Source organism: Thermobia domestica, chromosome 7, assembly GCF_964235325.1.
Source record: "Thermobia domestica chromosome 7, izTheDome1.hap1.1, whole genome shotgun sequence".
NCBI classification, from domain to species: domain Eukaryota; kingdom Metazoa; phylum Arthropoda; class Insecta; order Zygentoma; family Lepismatidae; genus Thermobia; species Thermobia domestica.
The window spans coordinates 55139570-55158205 of record NC_137460.1 but is presented as its reverse complement, the minus strand read 5'-3'; the positions used below and the strand labels follow the sequence as shown (position 1 = coordinate 55158205).

General features: G+C 36.2%; 1 protein-coding gene across 1 annotated transcript in view; it reads right to left on the bottom strand.

Moving 5' to 3' along the window:
* Window positions 1-4403: 4403 nt before the first annotated feature.
* Pbgs (Porphobilinogen synthase) overlaps window positions 4404-18636 on the bottom strand; it is a 30962-nt gene continuing 16729 nt past the window's right edge. Inside the window, exons 6-8 of the mRNA XM_081764698.1 lie at window positions 13116-13232; window positions 10340-10439; window positions 4404-5978 (exon numbers count right to left, since the gene is read on the bottom strand). Of these exons, the coding sequence (XP_081620824.1) occupies window positions 5914-5978; window positions 10340-10439; window positions 13116-13232 (282 nt within the window). The 3' untranslated portion in view covers window positions 4404-5913. The remainder of the gene's footprint in view (window positions 5979-10339; window positions 10440-13115; window positions 13233-18636) is intronic.

The window sequence follows — 18636 nt, the reverse complement described above, 5'->3', positions numbered from 1 at the left end:
GTCACATGTCAACACCCTGTCCAAAAATGGATCCCTCCTCAGACGAGACAGTAGAAAAACACGGGTGTCTGCTCGCATTGCCTTCTGGCCCGGAGTCAAATCATGTAGGGCCCATCGATCCAATTTGTAGTGCTTCCGAAGTTGATGGAGGTGCTGCCGAATGGTTTCTCCACTCACACTGAATTGTAGTCCCAGTTCCTCACATTTCTGGCCACTGTTCGCCTCAATTACTGCCTGAAGATCTCCATTTTGTACATGTGTTGGTCTTCCGGTACGTGATGCGTCTTCGAGTGTATCGTCCCGTTATTAAACTTGTTAAACCACCGTTACGCTGTCCATGTAGTCATGACACCCTGACCAAAGGCCTGAGATATTTTCCTCGCCCCGCTGGAGCGGCGTTTGACCCCAGTTTGAACTCGTACAGCATACACGCCCTTATGACGGTATGTGGAGGTCCCATGTTCACTCTGTTCTTACGCAAGTTTACGGTGTAACTGAACTGTCACAACCAAGTAGTATGTTGGATATACCCACACCAAGAACTAATCTTCACTTTATCTCCATTCGCATTCAACTCACGGTGTGAGGGCCAATGGAACGGACCACAAAAAGCGACAGAACTTGCTTAGTTACTTTTATATAAACGAAAGATAATAGTCTAAGTCAGAGCACTTCTAGAATTCAGAGAAATAAACTTTTAGGACACTATTGTATTTACAACAACCACAGAAAGTACGCTGAGGTGCCGCGTTGACTCAGCGGTAAAGAATTTACCTCTGTGGTGTGAGGTTCCTGGCTCGATACCAGTTCTCACCAAGTGGGGTTTGTGGTGGACAAGACTGTGTACGAGTTGTAAATCGACACAATGTACATGAAAAATGTATTGAATGAATAATGATAGTCATCCTCATAGGTATTCTGCCATTATTGGCAGGTCACTTGCCGCAACAGAGAAACTTCCATGCTCCAAGGTCGTCCGCCAACCTCTTCGTCTTCACATACGATTTTTCTGTATTGATATCGTCTTCGCCCTCTCCCTCTCTTTATTGTCGCCATACCCTCTAACATGTCAATCATAATACAGTTCCTTCTTAGCCAATGTCCCAACCAGTTTCTCTTCCTCTTCTTAATAATGTATAAAATTGTTCTTTTCTCCTCCACCATTTCTAACACCCTCTCATTTGTTTTCCGCTCGACCCAGCTAATTCTCTCCATTCTTCTCCACACACACATTTCGAAAGCTTCCAGTCATCATTTTTGCGTAATGTACATATTTCTGCCTCATACAGTACAATACTCCACACGAAGCATTTTATGAGTATTTTTCTCAACTCTTTATTCCACGTTTCACAAAATAGTATTTTCTTCCGCCTAAAGGCTTCTTTCGTCATTCCTATCCTTGCTTTTATTTCACGTTCGCATTTTATACCATCACTAATAATGCTGCCCAGATATCGAAAACCAATCACCTGTTCCGAGACACAGTAGATATGTACACTATCCATTCATGGCCAAAGCGAGCTCTAAAGCAAGTTGACTTAAAGATCAAATGCAATGGTATCTGACAGTAAGGGTTAAATACCAATCATCTTGTTGGTTTCATCCAAGCACAACCGTTGCCACATTTTTCACGACACATCACCCGTCCGTTAACATTGATTTCATGAGTCACGCAACACTTCTCGAGATATTCGTGGCTCTAGGTATTTCTCCCCATATTTTGTTTGTCTGCATTCAAGCAATTACTTTCCTTTTCAAAGAAAGTACCTTTGAGTCATGACAGCATTCTACTCCTTTCAATGTTCAAATCACACCCGATTTCACACAGACTCTCTCTTTTAGCCTAAAGGGCATAACGTGGGACGTTAAACTAACTAACTATAACTAACTAACTCTATGGCCTATGGAACCCGGAGGTTCAATGCCGCGTTCACAAAAACTCTCCACTGACTTCTATCCTTAGCTAACTGCATCCAGTTTCTACTTTGTATTCCAATCTCTGCGAGATCCATCTTAATATTGTCCTCCCATCTGTGCCTAGGTCTTCCTAATGGTCGTTTTCCGATTGGTCTTCCAGTCAAGACTTTGAAAGCGTTTCTACTTTCTTCCATTCTAGCTACATGACCCGCCCACCTAAGCCTCCTAGACTTGACGACCCTCACAATGTTGGGTAAACTAACTAACTAACTAACTATATATATATGTATGTATGTATAATATTCATTGTGAACAGAATAACTTAGACTTCTCTCGTGAGAGAACACTTTGAGATCTGCTATTCGGGAATATTTCTTACAAGTACATCGTAGTGTGTTCCGTCACTATTAGGATTTCGTGTGTTACTGTTAGGAGCATATGAATCACTCTTAGAAGAATGTGCGCCAGTGTTAGGGTTCATTTTTAAGAGTATGCATCAACGTTAGAATAATAATTCACTAAACTTTTTTCCACATATACAGTATATATAAACAAACAATCTGTTCCACCAGAATAGAAAGTATGAATTACTATTGGCAACAAACAACATACTTAATTTTTAGCGTCAATTCCCCCCATACTACCACAGAGAATTTATCATTAAGTTTGTCATTTTGTTAATTTGATGTAATCTATCAACTGATTTCTGTCTCATTTGTGAACATCATAATTTTGGCTTGTATCTCATTAAACATATTTTGTATTGTATCACAATGAAAATCTTGATGAGGATATACCTCGGTATCAGTTTTATCTTAATAGGTGACGTGGTCATTGTACAGAATCAACTTTTGTAAAAATCTCCATTTTCTTTCAAACAACGCATAAGTAGTTATACTCATCCATATCATTTCTTCAGCTCAGTGAGATTGTATCAATTGCTATATGTTTCATTTTTAGATATCCCTTCTTTTCGTTAAACGCTAATAAAATCGCACAATTTAAACAATATTTTGGTGTTCACTTACGAGCGTGCACCAAAAAGTTCATGCAGTCACGCATAAGGGGACAAAACTACGACGAATCCCATTAGATATGCGTTATTATACCTTGTTTCTTCTAAATTAGTCACACGAAATATTGATTCGGATTCTTTCTCTTTCATACAGATAAATCACGATATAATGATTGGCAAACTTGAAGCACGACCCATTAAATCTCCAGGGCAAATTAGCAAAACAAATTTACGAGGAGATGAAAAGCAGTTTATGGGAATGAAAGCCCATCCTATGAGATGGTATCTATGTGGAAACGGCGATATCAAAATGGACACACGACCACTTCAGATGCCCCTAGATCTAGAAGACCATCTTTCACAAATGACGCCGTCATGACGGACATCGTCATACTGAAGTGTTAGTTATGGATTCGTCTGGAACATAATTCATAACCACCTCCATCTTCAGAGAACAATGCGAGAGAAAGCTTCAAGGGAATTAGATCGCTGTAAGCTTAAATAAAAACGACAATTTCGGCCGACTAGTCACAATGAATGAAAGTTGGGCATATCTTTTATTATTCAGAAATAAAGGAAATGTGCGAGCAGCGTCAATACCTCTCCTCTCCCAGTAATAGGCAAAGGTACAAAAGCCTGTCGCCAAAGTGATGCTGTCTGTGTTCTGATACTGCGAAGGGATCACCATGACAGACTACCTGCCAGAGAAGCAAACTATCATTAGTCAGTGTTATTATCGTCTCCTAGCTCAGTTACGAGAAGAACTGATCATCAAACGTCGACGAATGCTCAGCAAAGAAAAACAATGCACCAGCTCATTCAGCGAATATATCCATTGTGAAGGTAATGGAGTTGGGATATGAAATGAAATCTTGTTCCATCTTTCATATTTCTCAGATTGGCACCAAGCGATTTTTTTTTCTTTTACAGAAATGAAGGGTCCACTCAAAAAACGTTATTTTGACAGTATGGATGAAATCATTTCTGAAGAAGAAATGTAGTTTCAAGCCTAAAGTGCAGGCTTCTGCATAAAAGAAATGCTCAACTTTCATTCATTTATATATACTGCATATGTGAAAAAAAAAAGAGAGAAGTTTAGTGAATTATTATTCTAACGTTGACGCATACTCCTAAAAGTGAAACATAAGTTATAACCCTAACACTGGCGCACATTCTTCTAAGAGTGATTCACATACTCCTAACAATAACACACGAAATTCTAATAATGACGGAACATACTACGCAACGTGAAGGTCCGCTGGCAAAAATGTGGCTCGAAGCACTGTAACCACGTAGAAAGGGACTAACGTCATCATGGTCTCAAAGGTATTTTCTTCCAGGTGATTGCACGGACTTTTTGATGCTCTCGTATTTTCTGGTTTGGTACATTTCTTACACGCAAGTGACCTTATTCATGGCTGAAAAACTATTAGTATAATTCTGAGGTGGTACTTTAATTAAGAGAAATTACTACAAATAACAACAAACAATTTATTAATTACAATAAAAGCTCATGAAGTTTAGGAAATTCATATACACTTAATCATACAAAATAATATATCCGCCCCACCTAACAAATCCCGTAACAAAATAGGAATATTTTCAATATACAAATTACATTCTATTTTGTACACCAATGGTTATTAAAAGAATGATTACATGATTTACCCGTTAAAATCGTCAACACCTTGCATACACTTGGCATAAATATCGGAAATATATGCAATGTAACATAATTAGATTTACTTATCTTGTAAATCGACTTATTAAAAACGCTCTTCACTTAACTTTCGAGGTACATTGTTTTTACTTAAACGTGAATTAAACGAAGAAAATAAAAACTTGTTTGGCACTTTATTGTGACAGACGTATTAAAATCCAGGCTACGTGAAGAGTCAGAATTCCTCATGAAATTCTGATATTTAAAATTTGACAAAAGTTATTTTAAAGTTACTTTTCAGGTCTTCCTAATAGAAATTCTTGTCCTTTTTTTCCTTTCCGGTACCTGTCCGGTATTCCTTTCCGGAACGACCTGTATTAAAGTATTTTATTTATTTATTTATTTATTTATTTTTCAATTGAAACCTTTTAAGACAACTGGACAACTATTTTAAAACATGGTTCTACATCTACCTTAATTTCGATGTACTACTTTGCACTGTAATATAGTTAATTTCTGAAACAGTTTTACTCAAATAAGGATTGAATTTATTAAGAATATGATAATACTGAACGATGCAATAAATATATGCATTCAATATAAAACTTGTACTATTAGGTAATTTCGTATAAAATTAACAGAGCTACAAACTTCATGAAAAAAAGTACTACTTTTGTCTTTGTTACGCTTCGAACTAAATGTAATTTGATACTTATTACTGAAGAGAAGACAGTTCAACATCAAGTTGAAACTCAATGTTCCTTCTTTGCCACATTTTGTTGAAGGACTACTATCATATATTATTATTATTACTATTCAACATATATTATCACGTTTACTATTATTCTTGCAATTATTATTATTATCATCACGATTACTATTATTTTGCTGAAGAAATGTCTTTATGTATTATGATTATAATTATTGTTGCAATTAAGTGCCTTCTGCCAAATTATGTTTTAATCGTCCGGAAAGCTGCAGTGGTAATTTTAGCTTTTACGTATACTTTAATGTTTGAAGTACGGCAACACACAAGTATCTCGAACAAACTTAGGAACTTCTCTTAATATCTTTTTCTCTTAATATTCTTTTTTAATATTCTTTTCTTAATCTCTTCTCTTAATATTCTTTTTTAAGTTGTACATTATCTTATTCACAAATACAGAGAGCTATCCTGAAAATCCTTTTATTACATGTTAAAAATTTTTTATTTATACCAGAACTGTGTATAATTTCCACACGAAGGTAACAGAGCGGAGATGACTCATAACTCAATCAGTCTAGTGTCTGCAAGGTGCATATTGTTCCCATATTCACTACTTTACTTTTTCTCTGATAACCACTCCAATACTTGAGGGGTGAAATACGATATTATAACATCAGCTCCTGAAAAGAAAAGAATACATGTACAATACATGAATAGGATATTTTACACTATTCATCGATGATTTTCGTACATATTATACAATACACGTAAGTGAAGTTATACGTTAAAATTAAAATATATTCAATCTAATTTTTCACTTAGAAAGCAAATGCCATAAAGCCAAGACTGAAAAGAAAAGAAAAGAAAGAAAAAAAAGATCTTGGAACAACGGGTTATTAGCAATTCTAAAAAGACTAAACTGGGGTGGTAGGATCCACGAACTGGGCTTTTATCTCTCCAAAGTTGGAACTGCTTTTCCTAAGCTATGCTTTCGCACAATTACGAGGCGCGTTTGGAAAGTAATCTTCGATTGGTCACTGTGCGTGAAGTAGTGGGAGCAGCGCTACTATTTTTGCACAGATGTACGCGGTAGATCAGTCTGCATCCAGCCGTGGTAGTGTGAAGATTGTCTAATCACAAGTTCCACAACATTTGGCAGCATCGAGAACTTTGTGCCGTGTATGGACGAAATGTGATGAGTGAAGGGATTGTTCGTGAATGGCTTCGTTCATTTAACCCGTTTTTTCCCGGTGTTCCAATATTGGAACAATTTTAAAGATGACGTAAATACATGCTCAGCTGGCTACATTGTATCGCAATAAGTTGGGAACGTGCTAACTGCATTCACAAGGGGTGGAATGATGAGGTGATGTACTTGTTTCCTGCTCTATTAGCTTTTGCACCTCGCGGTGGTGACGTCATTGTCAAAGAAATTTTTACATACACCATGGAGGAAAGAAAGTAAGAAAATATTCTTTTATTTTTATAATTTTGTCCGTTTATTGCCTTAGATACCTTGATTAATAGTTGTTTCAAGTCATATTAAAGATTTGTAAAGAAAGTAATAATTATAACTTGTACAGTGTAATCTAAAGTACAATGTTCCAATAATGGAACACCAGGAACGAATGGGTCCATTATTTTCATTATTGTAAAATTTCATTTCTGTCACAACTTGGAATGTATATTACTGTTTTATCAAAATATGCACGATTTTTGCTTTCCGTACGATTTCTCTGCTTATTTTTGCTTTCCGTACGATTTCACTTTGTTTCCAGCTGCGGCACAAGTACTTATATCATTCTAAAAGTATCGAAAATAGCTCATAATATTATTTGGTTGTAATTTTATACTATTTGCACTATATATATATTTTATAAATTATTTTCTTAAAAGGTATGGAGCATTGATGTATGCTGGATGTATAATTCTTCACTGAACTAGTTAGTATCACGCATGTATTTGGTGCACTGAGTTCAAGGTTCAATTCCCTTTGTAGTAGGATTATGCATTCTACAGAGATACCTGATGGTTTTATGATTTTTTAATTTAACAAAAAAGAAACTTCCCTTCAACACTAGACTTAGAGCTTAACATGGGATTTGAATCACATATGCTCTTGCCGGGAATTGAATTTGGGTCTCTTGCACCAAATGCGAGAACGTTAACCATGTAGGCATAAGATATTATTATTATTATTAGTTTAACCGATTATTATTGTGTAACGATTCATTTTTTATTTGCGTGGTGTATGTGTGAACCTCGAGGATACCCGGCACAGTTTCAGCCATATATTGGACGAGATGTAATTACACCTAAAGACACTGGCTTGGGAGAATACGTTGTAATACAGTTGACAAATTCAATTCCAAAAGATATACATTACAAGATATACACGGATAGACTATTTTCATCACTTTCACTAGCAAGTGAGTTAGCCGAATTGGGTATTGATTTTACTGGAACTATTATGAAGAACCGAATAGAGAATTGCCCACTAAAAGATCTACAGGAACAAAAGAAAGAAGGTGGGGGCATTTATTTCAAACCCGACGCAGCTAGCAAATGCATGGTGGTAGAATGGAATGACAATCGCGTAGTTCATTTGGTAACTATATGCAATGCTGTGGAGCCTGCAAAGAGATGGATTGCTAGGGAGAAGAAATTACCAGTTCCACAATCTAATACTGTTTCAAAGTATAACAAGTCCATGGGAAGAGTGGATAGGATGAATGAAAACATTGAAAGATACAGAATTTCAAGCAGATCCAGAAAATGGTGGTGGCCTGGTTTTGCGTTCTGTATTGATACCCCTTTCCACAATGCTTGGCAGCTCTACAGGAAAACAGAAACAAACCCATCATTAGATTATCTCGGCTTAACAAGAAGTATAGTCGAAATATATTTGCAGAAGTATGGTTCTCCACCATCTTCAAGTGGAAGTGCGGAAACAAGCAAGGGATTTCTGTCACGCACCCGTAGAGGTCTAAGACATGACATATCTGATCACTGGATAGCTCCGGTTTCACACCTTACCACAATCAAATGTAATTTTAGTTCTTGAATTGGTCAGATCTGTCGGGAAGAAAATCAAATGTTATTTCCTAAATATCAATCTATATTGATTTTGCATATATCTGAAAATTTAACGTGTTAATATTTTATTTCTATACCTCCCTATAAGAACTATAGGATACATAGTTTAGAATCATTAAAGAATATTTATATTCATATTCTGCAGTAAACATTTATATTTTATTTTGTTCGTCCTGTATTTCATACTATAATATTCGTGCGAAGTATATGTGGAAAATAAAAATATGAAAATTGATCGGTTGTTTTATAACGATACTTCTTTCTAGAAAAAGTAGAAGTATAGAGGGGTGTTCTATTTGTAGGATAAATAACATATATAACAAACATTACTGTCACGTTCGTTCGTAATGTCAGAGTTTAGGAAAAAAATCTTACTGGTCCCGTTCGCTCCTGGCGTTCCAATATTGGAACAAATACTACTGGTCCCGTTCGTTCCTGGTGCTCCAATATTGGAACATGCGCAAACAGCCAAATTAATTACGAAAAGTGTCAGAATTTAATATTAATCGAACAAATAGAAGCCTTCCATTCAGAAAAACACAAATTTTCAAAAAAACTCGAAAGTAAAAACATTCGGGCAAAAACGGGTTAAAAATTGGATGAACAAACATTCATGACGAAGAGAGGAGTGGCAGGTCATCAGTGGTCACTGATGAACTCGTTCAGAAAATTGATGGAAAAGTTCGTGAAAATCGACATTTCACAATCTCGGAGCTTTCCGATGAATTTCCACAAATTTCCAGGATCTCAGCGCTTTGATGACGAGGAGCTGCTGCTGAAAGATGCGGTCACAGAGTGGATCAAGGCACAGGCGAGAGACTAATATGCTAATGGAATTTCTAAGCTAATGCAGAGATATGACAAGTGCTTGAATGTTTATGGAAACTATGTTGAAAAATAGAGCAAAGAAGTAGTTTTTTATGTATGTAATAAATTATTCTTATTTACTTTGGTGTTTTTTTAACCAATAGGAGTTTACTTTCCGAACGGCCCTCGCAGAAAGATAAATTGAATACACTCTAAGAAAACATCATGAAATAAATAAATAAATAAAAAATTAAATGAGTTCTATATTTATCCACCTCAGTGTAGTTCCAAGATTTGTGTTTACCTTTAATTTACAAACAGTATGTGTATCATCGTTAGGATTACATGCGTCATTGTTAGGAATGTGTGTCCTGCTACAAGTACGTGCGCCATTGTTAGAGAAAAGCAACCAACAATAGATACAAGCTGCTACTTAACAGTGTAATTTTCGCATAAACAATACATAAATAAATAATGGTTTCAACGGAATAAAAAAATACCAATTATTATTGACAACGAACAACGAATGTTGTTTAGCGTCATAAAAATTCGTTTGTTTTTCAAAAACTACGCACGAAAATTTATTCACAAACACGTTCTTTTGTTCAATTTCATGTGATCTATCGATTAACACACGTCTTTGGATAATACAATTAAACGAAAATTAAAGTTCATGTATTATGTATTAACCATAATTTTGAGTTTAATTTTTTATATTTATATTATATACTAGCGTCAATTACCCGCTTCTCTGAGTTAAAATAAGAAAAAAATAGCAATATGTTCATTCACCTTTTAATATTACTGAAGCAGTCTCTGATACTGGTCACTTTCGATCATTTTTATGTATCTCCCTCTTCCCTCCCCCAAGTTGTGGGGCTGAATTTGGATTTAAACAGCATTGTGATCCCGAAAACTATAGATTCGACAGTAATATAGGTCATTTTCGATCATTTTTAATATCTCCATCCTCCCCCCTTCGTCAACTAGCACGGTCGAAGTGATGTGATACAAAACTATTCCAAGTCCGAACCTCATCTATGTTGAAAATTTGATCGAGATCGGTGATTTTCAATTATATAATATATTTTGCTTATTGCTTATATATTTTGCTTATTGAATTGGGTTATGTGCTTACCTGCCCGTCTCATGGATTGCAATACTTCAAAAACTGCAGTCTTTAAATCAAAAGCGCCTGCCTGTGCGCTATGAAGTAACATGGCGAATTCACCTGAAACCTAAAGAAACAGCAAAAATGCGTTAACTGAAAATATTAGTAATATTGTGAATATTACTCTAAAACTAATAGGCTAATCAGTGGCGCAAACAACTATGAGATCGGGGGGGGGGAGAGCCGCCCTCTCCGCAACTAATCTAGCCTATCTTATACAGCAGCGCTGCAAATAAATTTTCGTGAAATTTCCAAACAATCATTATTGCTTGTCAATTGTCTAGTATCTTCAAAAATACGCAAACCCACACACACACATACGCACCGTGCGTGAAGACTGCTCTTAATCCGCATTGATGAATGCGACATCAAGTGAGAAATATTGTCTTAATAATTGTGAATTTGAAATTTAAGGTCTTTTAGTATGTTAATGATAGGAAAATGAAATCTATCAGTTTAACGTCCCACGATTAGGTCCTTTAAGGTAAGAGAGACAACGAATTAAGCAAGTGAGTGATGATGGAAGAATTGTGGAATGAGAAAGTGGGAGGAAACAGGAGAACCTTGAGAAAACCCACAGACACAACGCTGTCCGCCAAAAACTTACTTGGCCGTGGATTGAACCATGGATCCCACGCACAAGAAGTAACCATTCTATCACTGACCCACCATGCCCCCGTTAATGATAGGGAAACTAAATTTCTTGTAATTGAGAAATTTCAAACTTCAATTTTGTCCATACCAGATGGAGCAGCACGTCGTTTGCAGACTACTATACTAGGTAGTCTTGGCCCCTTCGAAATAAAATCCTGGTTGCGCCACTGAGGCTAACTTTACTACACTCAAATGTATGAAATTAAATTCTTTTTCCCACTCCAATACTTGCTTCACGGATCGGACAGAAGTAGCAATTTCTATGTAGTACTCATGTGTATGCTAATACGTAGTTAACAAGGTTAGGTTCCGGTGAAGCGCAACTTTTTCATTAACCCAACAATGTGGAACAATTTGGAAGCTACTTGAATAAATAAGTAACGAAGGGAGATGGAAGTTCAGGCACTGTGTATAACTCTAATTAAAATCTGGAATGGCTGGATATACCCTTCAAGGGCTGTAACGCCAGGAAATTAGTAGTTCAAGTACATTATTTTATTTTATATTAGACACATGCGTAAATTTAAAAGTTTTCCAGCGCATGCTTATTACGCACAATGAAGCTGCATATCTACTTTCAATCGTTCCTCTACAATTTTCAGAAGAAAAATATTTTTCCTTGTAAGTTAACGTTCCTGCTTCTCAGTTTGTCGATCTAGATTCTTTCACAATTCCCACGGTATATTAAGGGTGAATGCCAGCTAATCTTAATAAAGTGTGCCAAGTGGTAATAAAATGTGTTAAAATATTCTACACGAAATATATACAGGATGAAGCAAATAAAGTGGCCCGCAGAACAGAGTTCCAGGGTACAAAGAAACAAAGCAAATGAAAGGAAATAGTTCGCTAACCTGCTAATAGCTAATAGCAGGTGTTGAAAATGACCACCGTTCATCTCTTAAGCACTTCTGGGCCCTTGTCAGCAAGTTGCATAAAGTAGATCGAAGTTGGGTTCCTAAAAGTGCTGCAATCTCATCAAAAATGTCCTGCTGCAGTTCTTGAAGACTGTGAGGGTTATTGCGATATACCTTAGACTTGAGCTTGCCCCGCAAAAAGTAATTGCACACGGACAGTTCAAGTGACCGAGGTGGCCAGCTAGGGCCGAAACCAGATTGACTTCTGCTGACAACTCTGTTCGGAGTGAAGATCGTGTAAATGTGATCCATGATTCGGCGGGCAATATGGGCAGTTCCTCCATCCTGTTGGAAGTAAACGTAGATCTGAGTCAGTGGTGTGCGTACACGTGGTATGGTTCCATGCATACATACAAGCCCATCAGGCCACTTTTATTTGCCCCACTCTGTAATAACAGTTTCAAGATTACTTTAGTCTATAACATTGAGAATTTTATATTGAGATGGTACGAGTTTGATACTCGATAATGGTTAAGTGTGAGTGTGAGCAATGATTCAGTCAATAAACTCACCTCTAAGCATCTTATAATACTACAGACAGCAACGAACTGTTTTTGTAGGAACCATCGTCGTCTTCGTCGTCTTTGACACTTTCTACAGTATTATAAGACGCTCATAAATGAGGTTTAGTTTTACTAATATTTAGATATACGTCCAATGTTAACTTTATGCTATTTATGAAATAATACTGAAAACTACAATCAGAATTAGGAATTAGCTTTCTGGGCTTTTAGTATCTAAGGCCACGTTAGCCCATCATGAGTGAGGGATGACGTCCTTCGGCGATCCGGTAAAGGGAAGGAAGAAAGGATTGGGGAAGAAAGGAAGAGGCCTGGGACCTGGATCTGTATGTTAGGTACCATCCTGGCATTTACCTTGTGTGAATGAGGAAACTCCAGAAAAAAAAACTCACTCAACATGGTTGGCTGGAAAAAGCTTTTACACTTTTTCGACCGAGTGTCCCCACTGGGAATCAAGCCCGGGACCGCTCGCACCAAAGGCGAGAGCGTTAGCGGACTACGCCAAGCGGGGCCACTACATCAGGATTCGTAGCAATTACATAAAGCATAATAGAGATAAAGGGAAGGTTTGGTCTGTTATGAACAAGAAATGTGTCAAACTTGTATTATCTCAAGAGTATCAACAAACCATAATATAATGACATAAAACCTTACCTGATAAATGAATAATGGATATTCAGGAAATCTATCTTTGGTCCGTCTCACAATATCTAAATATGCCAAACCAGGCTTCACCATAAGCATATCACAGCCTTCTTCTACATCACGGCACTGGAAAGTGAAAATATTTAAATATAGAACATAACATTCGTGATTACAATTAATGATGGATGGTTAATGAGGGCGTCTAGCGAATTAGAAGTTGAATTCAGTTGTTGTACTGAAGAAACGGTAAAAATAGGATATAAGCGACTAGAAATTATAATATAAATAAACAAATACAATGAAAAATAAATTAATTTTGAAAGCTTACACACAGTTGCCTAAGGAATCCATAAATATGATCATGTTAACTATAATCCGAATGTTGATATATAAATTTGAGATTTTATAGTTCATGTTACAGGAGTCAATTTCTTGAAGTAGAGGAATCGGTAGATTTGAATATCTGTTGATCTTGTTACCTGGTAGTCTCCACAATGTCATTGACTCGTGCCGGTCTTATCTTCGAAGCCTTAGAAACTATTCGTAACTGAAGCACGTATTCGGCACAAGCTCATTTAGAAAGTATGCAGTATTATGCGATTGTATATATTAATTGTATTATAACTAGTTCTATTGTACTAAATATATACTATATAAAACAACTTCCACATTAACTTAATTTACTGCAATATTTTTATGTGAATTCTAACAAATTTACTGAAGTTAACACGAGTCTTTCCAGCACCAAAAAGTGAAATCTGAACCTCTGCTCAGGTTTGCACCTGAGTAAAGTAACCTCAGCTGGATTCGTACTGGGCATCACGCTAACAGAATGCACGCATGTTAGCTACTCGGTTACGAAGGGACACTGAAAGGTGATTTGAGTTACTTAAACTAGTTGGAGCATGTAGTAGCGTTCTAGTATGTTTGCTTGCTGTAATACAAACCAATGGCGGATGTACTCTTTGGAATGTTACAGGATAGATAAAATAGGAAGGATAGATAAAATAGCTTGCATAACACAGTTAATTGGTTTAAAAAAAAAAAAAAAACATCTGCACTATGCAAAACCATGTTATTCAAGGTCTATTTCAGGGTTCACACGGAAATTCTGGTACTCATTTCCCTGAATTTCCATGACAAGTAAGTAAATTCCCCTGCCTTTACGCTGGCGATACCATCTCAGAATAGTTTGGTGGCCTGTGGTGCAGTTGCAAACTGTCTATGGAATATACGCTATACGATAACAATGGTAAAACACTTCCTATTTTCCAAAACAAAGAACACTTTCTATTGCATAAACGCCATTTTGGAAACAGCTTGTGTTCCTATCTGTCACCACGAGCCAAGATTATGAATATGAGAAATTAAATTTTCAAATATTGTTCATCATTCCCACAAACTTATTATGCAAAGTACTCACAAAGTCTTGTCACTTGAATTTCGATCTGTTATAACTCGGAAATGAAACGTATGATATGAATACGGATTACAGACGAAGAAAGTGCGATTCTTTGGCATATGTTTCTGAGGAAGTGAAATACGCCACATAAGTAAGGCCATACGTGAGAAGAATAAAAATGGCATTACGTGTAAAAACAAAAGTGATGAAAACCCTTTCTTTGCCCGTAAAGATATCCAAATCCAATGCCAGGAGAACTTCTGTAGTTTGAGACATGGCATGTGATAAATTATCGAAACAAATCGATATGTTTTGTTTACAATTGATGGATTGACAGTTAAATAGCGTTTTATGACACCAGCTTAAAAACCTAGTTTTCTGAGAATTTCTTGACTGTGAGCAATTAACCGTACCAGATGATGCGTGACGAATGTCTGTACATTATAGCCAAAAGCAGAACGCAAATTGTGGAATACATTTTATTCGGAAAATTAGTAAAACCTAGTTACACACCAATGTACTTGGCAACATTTATTTATTTCCTTCCGCAGATGCTAGAATTAACCGTCCATTGCTTTCATGCAGCATATCATAGGACACCGCAAAGTACGAAATACTATCCTGAAAACAACGGGCTTCATACTTGTTAGTACTAAAAAAGAAAATGTATTCACTACTCGAAATGTTATAACTGATCCAAAGAATAGAGCAATATATATATATGCTCAATCTTCTTAGCTACTATGTCCTATCTTATTGTATATACAATAAATACTTGCGTTCATCAATACATCGTTATTATTACTCTGTGCCCAGTGCACTCTTTACTTATCATAACTTATCTTTATCATTCCACAGCTATTACATATTTAATATACAAAATATCTTCATAATAATTCATATCAACTTATACAACCATAGTTATTCTGTCTCTTATTTGCACAGACTTTCTTCAGTAACTACATATCGGACATTCTCATATTTGTGAACACTTTCAGCCCATTTTTATTTCCAACAATTCTCCCCCCTGTACAAAATTAGAACGTACCAAAATAAACCAACATCATACAAGAAATGAGACAAACAGCATAAACTCAATCCGCACCTCATTCCAATTACAGAACCAATAGTACCGGTAATCAACCTAACCTAATAAACTAATGAGTCAATATTTTTACCAAACCTTCTCCACAGTCTATTTAACAATGAATCAACACTCTTATGACCTGGAAGCCTCTTTCAATCTATTATCCAAATGCATATACCAGGTTGCTACCTTATTATCTAAATTCTCAATTTTCAATGTATTTACGTCCAAGTTTTTCTTTATTTTTGCAATATCAACATGCACCTGTTCTAATACTTCCACACGTTTTTTTAATTCCCCAAGAACTAACTTCTCCAATATTCCATGACGTTTTATAAGTTGTTCTAGATCAATATCCCTCTTTTTTACTTCCTCTCTCAAATCTTGTAGCCATTCGCCTTTACATTTACCATTGCTCTGTTCCACAATTTTTGGTTCTTTTTCTTGTTCTTCCATTAAATCATCTTCAACTTTTTCGTTTGATACTTTCGCCACTCCTTCAACCGTATTCTGATTTGTAATAACTTCCGACGAACTAGACTTGCTATCTACCGAAGTATATATGGTTTGGTTTTTCGAAACTGTCTTACTCTTTTTTCCTTTCTTTTTATTTTTCTCCCCGCACGTTATCATATGCCCAGCGTTGTCGTGCACTTCAGCATCTTCCTTAGACTCACACTCAGCACTTACCTTTAGATTATCGTTTATCTCTTGCTTGTCTACATTATGATTTATTACTGTACTGTCCTGTTCGAAGATTTTACCCTTATTCTGTACTGCTGAGTCAATTACATCTAAATCTTGTATAGACTGGTCTGTCATTGGTTGTGCCTCTACATCATTCTTGTTTGATATCAACGAGCTGCTACAGTTTACATTCGCATTTGGCAACGGACTGATAGCATTGCTAACTGTACTACTTGTTTGATCACTACCATTATTAGTACCTTGCACTAATTTTGTATGCGCTTGTTTTATCGACTGAACACTATTTGAAACGGTCTTGTATCTGCATGCGGAAGCGAAGTGATTTAACCTGTTGCAAGAAAAACATTGTTTTCTATACGCAGGACAGCGCCGAAAGTCATGAAATTTCTTACACCTTCCGCATGGAAACTTCCATTTTTGATATGAAGGCAATTGCGAACACCGTTGACAAATAACTGGTAACCCTTGCTGGCTATCTAGTGTTTGGTTAAAATAAACTTGAGCATTAGCACCCTCCATCTCACAAGCCAGTTGAACTGCTTCTGCAAACGACAATTTGTCTTTAGACAGCAATGCATTACGTGTTTGATTGCTAGATAATCCAAAAATTTATTGATTACACAAAGCAAGTTCTTCATATTTTTCAAATACACAGGCTGAAACAGCGTTCTGAAGATCTGTAATAAACTGCACAACACTTTGCTGGTTTTGTTGCTTCATCGAATGAAATTTGAAACGATGTGCCCATCTGCTGCACTTCATGTCTAAGTTACTCATGACTACATTATGACTTTGATCTTGTTTGAAACTTGAAAAAGTTGTCATAATATTTATATTTGGAAGCGTTGTTCAAAATCGACTGCGCCAATTGTTAGTACTAAAAAAGAAAATGTATTCACTACTCGAAATGTTATAACTGATCCAAAGAATAGAGCAATATATATATGTCCAATCTTCTTAGCTACTATGTCCTATCTTATTGTATATACAATAAATACTTGCGTTCATCAATACATCTTTATTATTACTCTGTGCCCAGTGCACTCTTCACTTTCCACAGCTATTACATATTTAATATACAAAATATCTTCATAATAATTCATATCAACTTATACAACCATAGTTATTCTGTCTCTTATTTGCACAGACTTTCTTCAGTAACTACATATCGGACATTCTCATATTTGTGAACACTTTCAGTCCATTTCTATTTCCAACAATACTGTTAATGAGATGGGAGAGTGGCGTACGCAAAGGGCATATTCCTTATTTTTATCCCCTTCTTCCCCGTCTTCAACAAGATCATACGGAAAACTAAATCTTTACCATATTAAGATTGGTATACAAAATTGGCGTGTGTCCTAAAAAGATATATGAGTTTAAGTGCTTGAATCCTCCCTTGGTGACTTTCTCTGGTGTGCATAATGTTTATCTGGAGAACTTGTAATATTTGTTTTTGTTATGGTACACAACATCTTTCAAATAGCCCCGCAAGAAGTAATCAAGGAGTAAGGGGGACCATAAACCCACCCAGTGATCCAGTCTCTACACAGTACATTCTATCATTACATACATTGTTTCATGTGATGAATGATTGTGGCGCATCATATTGATACATTTTTGCTCCATAACCCTTTTGCTCTCTCCAGTGCCTAGTGGCCAGCTCGCATGCTTTTGATGCGCGAGATCTCTAGTTCGATTTCCGATGGGAGAGCATTGAAGCCATTACGTTGGTTTGAATTTCACCGTAAACTGTAGGTACACATCTCATATAAGAATTATTATTATTATTATTATTATTATTATTATTATTATTATTATTATTATTATTATTATTGCATATTAAAGTGTGTTCGCTACGCGAACAAAGAACTCTCACACCGCTGGATTGGATGATGTGCTAAAAATTTTGCACTTTTCCCGTGACCTCCTACATCTCCCGGTATGTCAATTTGTGATTTTTTTTTTCTTGGAGGCATGTGAAAGACAGTGTACATGCCTCCGCGTCTAAGAATTTCGAGTGAGCTCCAGGATCGCATTACAGTTGCATTTACGACCATCAATCTACCGCATAGGCAAATTAGACTGCGCATAGATATGTGTCGTGTGACGAAAGGAAGCTATATCGAACATTTGTAACAATATATGTCTGAAACTTGGAAAGTTTCTGTATATTTTCATGTATAGTTCGTTGTTGTATGTGTATACATACAGTTTTTAATACAGTACTTTCAATCTCGATGAATCATTATAATCACCCTGTATGACATAATTCTACTATTGAAAGGCTATTTTCTGGTAACATGGGTGTGAAGGAGAGTCAAAGCTACCAA